Source organism: Lissotriton helveticus, chromosome 6 (genome assembly GCF_964261635.1).
Source record: "Lissotriton helveticus chromosome 6, aLisHel1.1, whole genome shotgun sequence".
NCBI classification, from domain to species: domain Eukaryota; kingdom Metazoa; phylum Chordata; class Amphibia; order Caudata; family Salamandridae; genus Lissotriton; species Lissotriton helveticus.
This window is the reverse complement of record NC_136067.1, coordinates 2,053,725,961-2,053,740,272: the sequence shown is the minus strand read 5'-3', so window position 1 is coordinate 2,053,740,272 and position 14,312 is coordinate 2,053,725,961. Positions and strand designations below refer to the sequence as shown.

Sequence of the window (14,312 nt, the reverse complement as noted above, 5' to 3'; positions counted from 1 at the left end):
TCTCGACTACGGTAACATTCTGTACATGGGATCAAATCAGGCCGTGATCAAAAGGCTGCAGCTTGCTCAAAACTCAGCGGCAAGACTTCTTTGTAATATCCCCAAATTCACCAGTATATCCAAACATCTGAAGGATTTACATTGGCTCAGGATTGAGCAACGCATTAGGTTCAAAGCTCTCACCTATATGTTCAAAATTAAAAATCTCACGGCCCCCAAATATCTGCAAGCACTTGTCACCCCTTACACCCCTGGAAGGATGCTGCGCTCCCACTCAGGAGCATTTTTTGTGATCCCCAGATACAAATTAGCAAGAATGGGGGGAACTCTTTGGAATTCCCTCCCAGCTAATATCAGGACAGAGGAAAACTATGCCAGATTTAGAAAGAATATCAAGACCTGGCTTTTCAATAAATAATTCTCTGCAAGCCTTCCTGCGTAACTTCGCCCAGCAACATGTTGTCGGTGCCGGGAAACCCTTTTTGGGTAGCTGTTCGCCATACAAATGTAAAAAATAAAATAAATAAAATAAATAAAATAATTGGTTGATATCAAGGATCCGTGAACACCTGCATTTTCAAGGTAAAAAAGGATTCCTGAAATGAAGAGTGTTGAAAAAAAAAAACCAAATAGGATGAAACGTGGCAGCTGTCTCCACAAGGATAAGAATGCTAAGAAAGTACAAAAAGAATGAAATAAGACAAACATTGTTTGTAATATTTTGATAACATTGTTTGAGAAACTCTCCACAGTTTAACTGTGAATGGTGTGCATGGTGTAACTTATAACAAGTACTTCACTCTTTTGCACTTAATGGAAACACGTTTGTCATCTAGTCAACAAATGACATAAATTAATTATCAGATGGAACTTGCATAGGACTCTAGGTGGTGTGCAGAATCTTTTATAAGGCATATCTGCACTGTCGTGAATATTCCCGTGGGATATTGATTCATTTCAAATATATTTTATAAGCTTACACTTATTTGATCACACACAGCCTTGAACTCACAGTCCTCAAGTCCTCTGTTGCACATGCATACTATTGCTCAAGAGTGAAACCGCCCTTCTTTGTGAAGTATTGTTCTTGTCACTACGAAAACAATTTTGCTCCAGCATTGTCTTTTTCATGAATTTGAAATATTCACATCTATGAATGATACCAATACAGGAGGATTAGTGTTACAGGTGAGTAACCTTTTCTTTTCCATCTGAAAAGTAACAAAGTCTCTTGCAGGTTATCTTTAAATGACTCCGAAATCTCCGACCTGGACTCCTGATATGACCGAGCCTGTGCTTTTTTACAGGGCGGCGATGGCACAGAATACTATCAAGTGCGTGCTCGTCTAGCAATGCTAGAAAAGAACTACAAGCTGGCAGAAATGATCTTTTTGGAGCAGGTGAGAGACAGAACACAGGACCTATATTTCACTGAAAATGTAAAACCTTTGAACAAGAATATCAAGTTGCAATAATCTGTGAAAGGGAAGTGTGAGCTAATGCAGTAATTTGGATGAAAATTCAACTAGTTAAATGCAAACCAGAAAACGATAAGTTGCCATAGTTTCGGTTGGTGGTGGGACGAGGTAGGTGAAAATGTAAAGAAGGTATCATTTTGTTATTTAATGGAATGTAAACGGTTCTCTATGCATGCTAATACCCTATGGTACATAAACAACAGGGAATGTTTCATATCTTCAAATTAAGTCATTGAAGATAGACATAAGCACAGATTAGCTGTAGCCAATACTTGTGGTGAGATTTGTTGATGATTCCATGAGCCAATGGTGCGTGTTCTCGTTGATGCAGAATGCTGTCATTGAAGCAATGGAGATGTACCAAGAGCTCCACATGTGGGATGATTGCATCGCCGTAGCAGAAGCAAAGGTAAGTAACTGTGCAGCGTTGTACCTCGTTTGTCATCATTTTTCTATGATCTCTTCACTCCTTCCCATTATTCTGATGTAGTTCTTACCCTCCCTTTCTCATCCTTTGTACTTCTCTCTACTTTCTCATGTTCTGCCTCTTATTGTTTTGTTTCATCATCATTTCACGCTTCATTCCGCACTATGGAAGATGGTGTCAAGAAACGTGTAATAGTGGTTTCTTGTTCTGGACTTCTTGTCTGTCTCGTCTGCACTCACTGAAGAAGATACATAGGAAACACTTAGGAGGTTCAAGTTGCTAGTTGAAGAGAGTTTGTGCTTTTTACAAATAAATGCTAGAACTTTCCCAGTAGTATAAAACCTGTTCATAGATGGTGAATTTGGAATATGTATTGCATATAGACCTTGCCAATCTGTGACCCATTGTGGTTGGCAGAAATGTAAAGCTTATTTTAACTATCTTATTGCCAAAGTTATTTATTTATTTATTTATTTATTTGTTGAGTTTATTGAGCGCGACAGCTACCCAAAAAGGGTTTCCCGGCGCTAGAAGATACTGAACCAAGGGGGGGAGAGAGTCTCAGGGAGGCAAGTTAACATGACTTCCTGACTTTTCTGCACTTAAACATGTTTCCACCCCATTCTTTAAGGTAATTCCCAGTCTCTCTCTTGTGTTCTCCCTCCCTCACTTATTTTTTTATTTTGTGAATCTCCTCCTAAACTTCCACTGAAAAGGAGGGAACCAGAAACATTTTCTGTTTTGCTGTATCTAACCGGGATTTTTTCAGCAGGCTAATTGTTCCTTACATACTTGGAAATCACCTGAATTTTGAGGTACATTATCAAATCTCAGAGAAAACACTCGGCAATATATTCACCGAGGCCTAATTTCATAGCTCAACCATGATTGATTAGCTGCATATAATGATCTCAGTCTGGAAACTAACCATGTTGCATTGACTTATGTATAAGAAAGCAAAACAACTGGGATTTGCGGGTGAGGGTGATCGGCTGCCTGTTATGCAACAGTAGATATTCACATTTGATAATGACCTTTTTCTGCTGTTAGAATCACCCTGAACTGGAAAACCTCAAGCGGAGCTATTACCAATGGCTGACTGAGAGCCAGCAGGAGGAAAGGGCAGGTGAAGTGAGGGAACAGGAAGGAGATTATGTCACTGCTGTGAACCTCTACTTGAAAGCTGGCTTACCTGCCAAGGCTGCCCGTCTCGCCATCAGCAGGGATGAGCTAATGGTGGACACCGAAGTCGTGGAAAGGATCACCGCGTCTCTCATTAAAGGAGAATTCTATGAGAGGGTAAGAGCCCCCAGTGCCACAGCTCTCTGGGGCTTCTTAAAGATTCCCTGCAATTCTAATATACTTTTCAATGATTTAACTTTCTATTGATAACTTCAACATTCAAAATATGTTAGGTAACATATACTTCAATGTTATATCTCCCTTTTAAATAGTTTAGCTTTCTATATATTATAGTATCATATTTGAGAAATTTAAAGCCAGAATTAAGTGCAGACAAAAGTGAATCTCTTGTATGTATTTTTCATCACTGGCTGGAAAAGCTTCATTCCTTTATTAGTCCTGGTATTGTGCTCCTTCTTGCATGTGCAGCATGATTGTGCCCCTTCTTGAGTCGTCTGGTTTTTTAATCATGTACCCATATTAAGAGTGGTTCCATTTCATGTTTTCTTGTAGGCTGGTGACCTGTTTGAGAAGATTCGGAACAGCAGGAGAGCTCTGGAGTGTTTCTGCAAGGGCAATGCTTTTAGGAAAGGTAAAACACATCCTCTCTTTACTAGAATATAACTTTTCTTTCATTTGGCTTTCACATGTCCAAGTAATGCTTGGCATATTTCATGTCATGCTGTATATGTGACTCACAACCAATAATCCTTTCTTTGTCACACAGCAGGAGCATCAGTCGGTCAGGTTCTCCTTCTGATGAATGTCCATCTTCCAAACCATTGTATTAATGTAGCAATGCCTGAATGATTACGAAATGGTCCCCCAAAATACTGTAGTCAGAAAGGATGGATCAGCTTGCTTTTATAGTCACTAAAATGATCTGTCACTAAGATATCATTACATATGTAATCCTGGTGGGAGTAGTTGTGGGGAAGTGCTTAAACCGGGCATCTGTTGAAGACTTTAAGACAAAAAATAGCTTGATTCTTAAAAATGTAAACCTCGGCGGACAAAATGGAGAGAAGGTAGAGTAGGGAGAAGGTGAAAGATGCTGAATGACATGGGTTGAAGAATGTATGTGTTGGTATTCAGGTAAACAGGGACTTATGTGGAGAGGAGTGAAGCACCGAACAGCAGATGTGCTGAGCTCTGATTCACGATTGCTTATAAAAGGCTGTTGTTCATTATCCCTAATGCATGGGCAGGTGGTGCATTTTGAAAAGATGAACTGGGGGAGAGTAGGAGCTGTTCTGAAGTTAATTTATCATGAAGAATAACTTAAAGTAGTAGGGTAATGTATTGTAGGACGAGCTGGTATACGGTCAAACATTTACTCAAATATAATGGATACGGGGGGACATATTGTAGTGAGGAGTGTGATTGAATTGCTAGAGTGCACAGCATATATGCTTGTGTAACAGGATTTTATTGATCCTGTCTTTAGCAATGAGGCATGTCACAGAGGCAGATGCCAACTATGGTTCTGAAAAGGCAGGCATCATTAAGTGTGAGATTCTCTAAGGGCTAAACCCAGATTTAGGCTATTTAGCTAATTTTATGCCCCTTCAAGTTACTTTCTTGGGAAATTCACATCTTCATCAGAAACTCCTTGGAGTCGCGTACACTAAAGCTTCTGCAAGTTATGGTCTTTCTTATATTTCTCAGCTCAAAGCACCTTTAACATCCAGGGGGATCATTGCATGACCGAGAGTGAGAGTTAATCCATAGACTCTTTTTTTTATTCAGTGTACATTTCAGTGGCCAAGTCATTCTCACCCATTTTGACATGAGTAATATTTTCAGATGCTAAAGAGGAAGTTGAGGTTCTCCAATACATTGTACACAATATAATTTAGCGATTAGCAGTATGGACTCTGAATAATATTACTTCTAAATATGTTTTAATGCAGCAGAAGAATGTTTAGTGCAGCAATGGAATGTGTCCACAGTTGGAGTTGGGAATAGTCACTAAATTAGCATTTTTAGTGAGGAAGCTACTACTGCCTGGGATGTTTGGCAGATGGGGAGATAAAGAGAAACATAATACATGAGCTCAAAAACCTATGCAGCTTCTACCAGTGATCCAGTTGTTTATTTGGCAACTTTATTTTGTGTGAAAGTGTTTTTCCTAACACCCAAGTGCAGATGTGCAGAAAGTTCTGATAGGTTACTGTTGTTAGTGATGGGTGCTCTTCAGACAAAAAAGAATTCATAATCTGAAAGGAGTACTCCAGATTTTTTTTTATTTGGGATGGATAATTCTAACTGCTGATTCCTCAAGTTTAGAATATCCCTAGACGTCAAACTGGATCCAGAAGATTTTTTCAGCAAAGCTCCTGCGTGGCCGAAGATGACGTGTGTCTTCATCTCAACCCTGTTCTGCCCCCGAAGTGGCATTTGGAGCTGCATATAACCACCACCGAAGCATGCTGGTGTCAGATTCTTTTTTCTGCACCTTCTTACTTTGATCTGGAGCTATCGCCTAAAGTTTATTTGTCAGTTTACGAGATTTTGCTTTAAAAATAGCTTTTCCAGTATGCAAGCGAACATGTCCTCTCTTATAGTGACTGTCACAAGCAGATGTCTATGTCAGATTCGAAAGAGGTGTGACTCTGGTACTTGAGTTGGAACCACAACTTGAAATTGTGTGAGGAGTGCACTTTTATGCATCTGAAGGAGATCCAGAATTGCAAAGCCGAGCTGTACAATACTGAATGCTGTAGGATGTCAATTATGCCACACTCCGGCTCTAAGTCAAGGTCAAGAGCGTAAAACTGTTCCCCCTCTTGGGGCCGGTCTTCTTCATGGCCTAAGTCTTTTGGTAAGTCAAAGTCTAAGAAGAAGTGAGGGAAGGCCAAGTGGGACTCGTCCTAGTCTTGCCACTCCCCCCTCTGAGAAGTCACACAGACTTCAAAGTGCCCTTGAACTTGCTCCAAGTCACCTGCCTAGGGGCCAATCCTGCAGCTGATCTGATTTCTCCCCAAATTTCTGGGGCCAGCAGCGGGATCGCAACCGATTGAGGCTTTCAAGGAAGCCATGTTGTACTTCTTTGGCACCTTCCCGGCTCCTTCTGGGACGCCTTTAGGCCCCATGGATCCTTGGAGGCTTCCAATTGGGTTTCCTGTGGCGATCTGTCATCTGCCCTGTTTGTACCTCCTCACCCATTTTGGGTTCAGCTTCGGCTCTGGAGCTGATTCCACATCCGGCACCACGGTCCATGCAGGTTCTTTCCCTCTCTATGCTGCTCCAACGCTGCCAGTTCTGAAGGAGGACATTGATTGTATTGTCCTTTCTGGCTCCGAACCAAATCCTTCTCGCCCTCGGTTGAAGTCAAGTCCTGTAATAGTTTGAACGTGACCCATTCCAATCCACTCTGACTCAAAGAAATGAGCACCTTTTCCTAGGTGGTGCCCGGCTCACCAACAATGTGTTGTATTGGGTTCTCACCAAAGCAAGCCATCCTTTGGTAATGAAGGAGATGATGAGTGTGATTTTCGGCCACAATATGATGATAATTTCTATTTGGAGTTGCAAGAGACCAGTGGGTTAGACAGTTTTCCTGACACTGTGCTGGTGTCTCCTGCCGGTCCTTCAACGGAATAGACAGTGTCATTTGTTCAGATCATCGGACGAGCTTCTGAAGTCCTGGACTTACATTTGTCGTCTATTGAGACATAAACTAATGTCCTCACTGACATTTTACAGCCTGGGCTGACCTTGTATGAGCCCTTGCTACCATTCAACTAAGCCTTGACTGACACTCTCATGGACAACTGGTCACTATACCTATTGCACTGGTTCAGGTCCTCACTACAGCATCACTACCATGTGGTATTGCAACAAGCTGGGCGGCGTGGGGTTCTGGGCTCTGTGCCAAAAAGCCCTACGCCTCTGAAACTGGATCAATTCCTTTTTGCATTGCTTAAAGTATTTAAGTGGCCCTGCCTGGAACAGGCCGCTCAGTGTTCTGCAGTTTCCCTTCTCCCAATTCGGGAATTATGATGCAGGGGATGCTGCAGACGTAAAATCGGGGTTTCTTGCTATTGGTGTATTAGAGGAGGGAAAGGATGTAAAACCTCTCCTGGTCTCCACCTGATCCCAAAATTCAAGCACTATTCTAGTGGAGGTGACTGAGTATGCGCTTGTGAGTAGAGCATGGCAAGGAAGCCAAGCCAAGTTTCTTAAAGGCCAACATGCTATTTGCTGTCTTTGTAGAACCAAAGCCTCTGCCTCTCTCCCAAACCATCCATTTCGACAAATAGCATCAATGCGATGCCTAATAATATTCAGGCAAATTAGGACAGGCAAGACCTCTATTGTACCTCGGTAGCATGAGGATCTGGTTTGAAATGTTGCGTTTTTGAGCTTCCCAAATAAATGATCGGAGCTTATTCTGAAGGGGTGTTGATATCTACTGTGAGGATAGGGATGGGGAGGGATTGAAAGAGATAAAGTATTCTGTGAAGTATATTCATTTTAACACTGTGAATACGCCCTAACCATGATATATAGAGAGGGCACCACCTTCTGATAGCCTCTGCAGTATTCAGACCAGTTCGCTTTAGTCCAACCCTGTAAGCGAGTAATAATATAAAGGCTGAGATCTGATGGAGTGTCTTTCCCATTGAAGGAGACAAGGGTTTTTTGATGTTGTTTATCATGAGGGGAGGAGAATAGATTAAGGGTGATGGACTTCCCCGCATTAATTTTGAAGCTCTCAACCACCTCAAACTCCTCAGTAATTCTAAATAACTTAAGCGATTCCGAGGGGTAGGTTAATGTGAGGAGTATATTGTCTGCATGTAAGTTAATTTCATGAGTTATACCGCCAAAGACGATCCCCGATATCTTACAAGATTGTTTATTTTTAATGGCCAGGGGTTGAAATGCTAATGCAAATAAAAAAGGGGTAGTGTATATCCATGTCTTGTGCCTCTCGCAAGTACAATGGGGTTTGTGCATTGGCCATTGACCCTGATAGCTGTATGGGAGGAATATGCTGCCATGATTTTAGTTTGTTATTATATAACCAGGTTGGATTTTTGGTGAAAAGAAAGGTCCATCTAACTCTGTCAAATGCTTTTTCTGCATCTAAGGATAAAATCAGAGACGGCATTTTACGATTGTGTGCCTTTTTAACCAGAAATGCAGGTTGTATAATGTTATCATCTCCTTGTCGATGGTTTATGGAGGCAATCTGGCTCCTCTTTATCAGGCTAAGGACGAGAGGCACTAGGTATTATGCCATATCTAGGTGTAAAGCTTTGCATCCATATTTAAAAGAGCTATTGGGCGATATGATGTGTATGCTCTGGCTAATTTTACCAGTGATGTACTGATATGTCTACGGTATCACAGGAATAAGAAATCCTTTTCATGACCATATCTGTTGTTGTGGTTATTATAAAATCACAAATGCTAATAAAAAACGAAAAAAGAGAAGGCCTCTGTGATTGTGGGATTCTGCCCCTCCAAGCAGTTTCTATGCTGGTGTGGTTTAAGAGAGTAATATCAGGGGGATGGGGTATTCTAGGCATCCTAGGAGAGAATGTATAAGAAATAGGACGTGAATGCAGGAGTAGGAGGATTGGACTACTGAGTAATAGAAGAAGACTTTGAGTTATGGGTGCAGGGAACTCCAAGCATCCACCTGGCCCAATTCGGTATTCTCCTTTTTGAGAGAGCTGATATTGCTCCTGTGCACTGATACGAAATCATGTGTTCGAGGCATATGAGCTACAGATACATACTTGTGCATAGATCGCCATCTGATGCTGGGCTCGGATGTTTGCAGTTTGTTGTTGTTTTGGAAGAAGTCTTTGTAGTCACGTGATAGGTGACTCCTCCCTTGGACAATAGTGCGCATGGGCATCGGCTCCATCCCAGATAGTTTTTTTCCACCATCGGGTTTGGATGTAACTTGCTGCGCTCCGGTTCGGCACCGTGTTTCCAAACCTCTTTCGACGCGCAACCTATCTCACTCAATGGTATTGTTTAGTTTGTGTGCCTTTCGACGCGCTAACTCCCAAATCTTCGATTCTGGGCGCAACGCGGGCCATTGCGCCTATTGGCACTATTCAGGCGTACAGCTAATGGAAAGGACTCCATTTAAAAAATGCCGCCAGTTTGGCACTAAATTTCCACACAGTGAACACAACAAGGTCTGCAACCTTTGTCTATCGCCAGAACACGAAGAAAAGGATTGCCAAGCCTGCACCTCCTGTCGATCCAAGAAAACCATCCGTGATCGCCGGGCTGGATAATACGTTATGGCGCAACAGGCTGCACCGGTGCCAGAAGACATTTTCGATGAAGGCCCGACGTTCCAGAGGCAAAGGATTCAGAAGAGCTCGAGATCGTCTCTGGAGCTGACGACACCGACTCCGATGACTACATCACTCTAGGGCAACGAGTGAGTACAAATGTCCCTGCCCCTGCCCCACCCGAAAAACAGAAGGCTCCGGTCAAATCTTCGCCTGAAGGCCTTAGTCGAGACCGAAAGAAAACTTCAGAAGCCCAGCCTCCGGGCCCGGCACCGAAAACAAAGGGAAAGCCTTTCAGCAGCTCGGGACCGAGCAAGCCGCATACCAGCATCCAGAAAACACCTTCGGTACCAAAATCGGGGATACACATTCCCATTACGTCAAAAAAGTCGACAATATCACTCCATGTAGGCAAAACGGGATACGGATTAAATGGAGTGGGGAAAAATCTGAGATTCTACATCACAGGGTTGTGAGTGCCGGTTCCAAGGCGATACTCTGTTGCCTTGAAACCGATGCCCCATCTGTAAGTACTATTAATAACTTTGAGGAACTGTGCACTATAACTAAGAAAACCCTTACTACTAATAAGGCCCCCACTAAACGAGAAACGCTTGGCTGGTTCGACCGAGGGTGCACCCAGGCACTAAAAGCTCTTAAGCAAGCGCTATCCAATTTACCTAGAGACAGGGGAGTGGTTAAACATCTGAGGGCCGAATATAACATCGAATTGAAACGCAGGAAACAAGAACTGAGAGAGCAAGCCTGGGATGATCTGAATAAAGCTGCAGCCCTTCGGGATAGTAAACTGTTCTGGTGTACTATCAATAGCCCATTCCTCCAGAAGGAAGAATTCCCTGTGCTTACTGCTCAAGTAAGCGAAGATAGTTGGGTCCTACATTTTACTGGGATCTTTGACCCAACTAGGGAGACCCCAGTTAATATCTGTAATAATCCCATCCTATCGCCCCAACCACTGGGAATTACCCTCCATGAAGTCGACATGGCGATCAATAGTAGTAAAGGTGGGAAGGCCCCAGGTCCAGATGGGGTTCCTATTGACCTCTACAAATTCGATCTGGCCCTGTGGAGCCCACTATTGACCCTAGCTTTTAATGCCGCTGCCGACATTAAGACCCCGTCAACTTGGAGCGAATCCATTATTATTCCAATCCATAAGAAGGGAGATAGAGGAGAGGCGAAGAACTACCGCCCTATCTCCCTTCTGGATTCCTCATTAAAAATCATGAGCAGGGTCCTACTGATGCGCTTGGAAGAATGGGCTGAAGACAACAACATTCTTGCTCGATCCCAATATGGCTTCAGAAAGGGCCTTGGTACCATAGAACAATGTATCAATCTTAACCTTATTATAGGAAAATATACCAAGGCCAAACCGTGCTCTTTGTACCTGTGTTTTGCGGACCTTTCTAGTGCCTTCGATCTGGTGGACCACACCTTGTTGTGGTCAACTCTACTGGACATGGGCGCTCCTTCCGCTATTATCCACTTTTTAGCAAGGCTTTATTCCAACTTATCGGCCCAAATCCGATATGGACCAGAGGGGGAGTGCACCAGAAAGATTAAGGTTAAATCTGGCATTAGACAGGGATGCGTTCGGGCCCCGTTGCTCTTTTCGCTCTTCATCAATTCAATAGAGCAGGAATAAAAGAAAGTGCAGGCTGATACCCCTCAAGCAGGAGGTTTACCTATACCGGTATTGCTCTATGCTGATGATACCGTTTTACTTTCTAGAACTCCAATAGGCCTCCAGAAGCTGATGAATTGTTTTTATGATTTTATCCAGGGGAAGAAACTTAAAATTAACAACTCAAAAACATTTATAATGGTGTGCGGCAAAAAGGTTAATTGTCTTAAATCTTTTTATTTTAAGGAAAACCGTATTGAGGTTGTTGAAAATTTCTGCTATCTGGGTATTACCTTTAATAATGGAGGATCCTGGATACCAGAGGACATAAATGTAAAAGCAAGGATGGGGAAGGCCTCCTTAGGCGTATTCCGTTTTGCTTCAAAACTGGGAAGCCGCCGTATACCTGATATGCTGAATATTTATAAACATAGATGCACGTCAATAGCACTGTACGGCTCCGGGGTCTGGGGGTCATCGGAACCAAACGGACCTACAAATATTGGAAAATCGGTTCCTCAAACGATTACTCTGTCTCCCACCATCGGCATCTACCGATTTAACCCACATAGAACTAGGGCTAGACTATCTAACTGACCTAATTGGACTGAGACCATTATTGGTTTGGAAATCTATTTGGACCAAGGTTGAAACTAGCTTTACCAAAGAAATTATTAAAGATTGTTTACATCTGGAAAAAGCGTATAAAATTCCTTGGCTAAAGTATGTGATTTCAACCTTTAACGACTTGTTTGATATGGATGTAGATAAAGATCCTGCATGTACAATCACCTTGTCCAAACATGAGATTAAAGCTGAATTTCTGAGGGCTAAAACCAACAGGCGAAAAGCAGAATCAAGAGAATATATAACTCATGTCTTTTATTATTCTCTTAGAGACGATGCTTTAGGTATACCGATGTACCTTAATGCCATTAGCCGACGGTCCCACCAATTTGTCTTGACAAGACTTAGACTCGGCATTGTACACAATTTGGTGGCATTTCCCACAATGAAACGTCATTCTATTGCCCCCTGTTCGTGTGACGGTTTCACTAAACAAAGTACCCTGCATTTTCTGCTAATTTGCCCATTGTATAAAGCTCTGCGTATTTATTACCTTAAACCATTGTTTCTGAAATATAATACGTATACTACAGGAAACGCTATGAAATTATTATTCTCACTTGCTAGCCCGGACCTTTGTTTTTTCACTGCAACCTTTATTTTAAAATCTATTACAGCAAGAAAAAGTATGGTTTTTAATTAAAATGTTAAGATTAGATTTACTTAATACTATATGCACCTACTAAGTAATCGGTATGGCATGCACTTCCCCTGTTGATTGTAACTTTTATACGTGCAATGTTTTTACTTGTATACTTTTATGATGTTTTTTTACAACCATCGAATAAAGTTTATGAAATGAAACGTCAAAAAAGGCCTCAGTGCTGAACGCTTTGGCACCGAAAGACCATAAGGCCTCGAAACCAGAAAAGCACCAAAAATCTTCGGATCTGAAGAAAAGTTCCGACTCAGCAGCGACTTCGATGCCAAAGGAGGGGAAACAATATTTACAACGCAACTTTTACAACGCACTACCATTACAATGAAACTTTTACAACGCAACATCCATTACATCGCATGCAATTACAAAGCAACAGTTTGTTATAAAACAAACTGTATTCGTAAAAAGCTGTAAATGGATGTCTATGAATTTGGAGTTCATCTTTGTGATGTAGGTTGGTGTTCCCCGCTCCTAAGCCTTTCATCAGCCACAGACTCAGTTTGTCCATGAAAATACAATAGTGATCTGTTACTGCCAGTGACATAAATACATATTGCCTCTCTGTGTGGTCTGTACGTCCGACAAGAAGAAGCCTAGGGTACGAGACATAGAGTTTATGCTAATAATTAATAACACTTTTTGATCTAGGGTTTCATATTAATGAGTACAAAATGGACATCCCCACCTCTTCATCTAGCGGTTAATCTCTACTGTCACTTTTGCATTTTGAGTTAGTGAATACAATTAGTTGTTTGGTGAGCTGGGCTTCAAACCTGCTATTGATGGTCTCCCATTCTTATTCTGCTCCATCTCTGACCACAGCTGTCGAGCTTGCACGTATTGCATTCCCATCCGAAGTAGTCAAGTTGGAAGAGTCCTGGGGAGATTACTTGGTGCAGCAGAAGCAGCTGGATGCAGCTATTAACCACTACATTGAAGCTGGGTAAGTGCAGCTTTTTGATGAATACATCTGCCTGTGGATTCCTCAATTCTGAGTTACAAGCTTGACAAACAGAACATCCTTCCTGTGTATCCCTTGTTTTATTCCCTTGCATGACTGCAAACCTTATGCCTCAATGCCTTCTTGTTTTGTTCTGACATGATAGAACTGGAACCTTGGCATATTTATATTCACAGCAAATGCTATCAGGCTTTTGTTTATCATTTCTGTAGGTTCGTCCCCACCAGACAGGCCTAATTGTTGTCAGTTTTGATCATTTTGATGTTTCTAATGAGCATTCAGGCACTTCAGTCCAATAGGATGCAGATTTTCAACAGCACCACAATGTTTGTACAAGACAGGAGTCTCCATCCTTTTCTGTAGTGAGTGCTATTTCTGATCAGTGAAAATCATCATGAGCTGCTGAAGGCCAAGCCACTCGCTTAGTATTACCAGACACCCCCACACCCAGCTTCCTTGACTTTGAGCTTATTGTTCCTTGACCCTGATACTATGGTTTGAACAAAATACTTTAACTAGGGGCCCTATGACAGGGCTGTCATGTACGTCATTGTGAGCATGGTCTTTGGGGCTGAATGAACATGTGTGCTTATGAATGGTATGTATGTGTATGGGTGAATTAGAACATGTGTCACATGTACTTGTGGCACAGGACATACCTTTCCCCATATGTGTCACTGTTTAACACAAAAAAGCAACCATTTGTTTTAGATGGGAGAAACTTAAAGTGCAGAAAAATGTTCTGCAAAAATGTTCATAATATGGAACATTTTTCTGCACTTAAAATTTTCAGTTATAAATATGGCAGCGTGTCTACCAGTCATTGGGAGCAAAGATGCCTGTTGTGTGTAAATGTGACACTTTGAAATGGGAGAAAATTAAACTGAAGAGTTATCTTTGTTAGTATGGATTCCATAAAACTCAACATTTAAATCTTCTCCCGTTTGAATTTCACATTTACAAACAGCAGGCATCTTGCACCCAGTGTCCTCAAGACACTGTGGCATATTTATCACTGACAAATACAGCCATTTGTTTAAATGGGAGGAAATTAAAGTGCTT

At 41.9% G+C, this 14,312-nt stretch overlaps 1 protein-coding gene across 1 annotated transcript in view; it reads left to right on the top strand.

The window, feature by feature from the left end:
* IFT172 (intraflagellar transport 172) overlaps window positions 1–14,312 on the top strand; it is a 1,142,656-nt gene that overhangs the window by 330,965 nt on the left and 797,379 nt on the right. Inside the window, exons 20-24 of the mRNA XM_078650113.1 lie at window positions 1,308–1,400; window positions 1,810–1,887; window positions 2,956–3,204; window positions 3,601–3,679; window positions 13,112–13,232. Of these exons, the coding sequence (XP_078506239.1) occupies window positions 1,308–1,400; window positions 1,810–1,887; window positions 2,956–3,204; window positions 3,601–3,679; window positions 13,112–13,232 (620 nt within the window). The remainder of the gene's footprint in view (window positions 1–1,307; window positions 1,401–1,809; window positions 1,888–2,955; window positions 3,205–3,600; window positions 3,680–13,111; window positions 13,233–14,312) is intronic.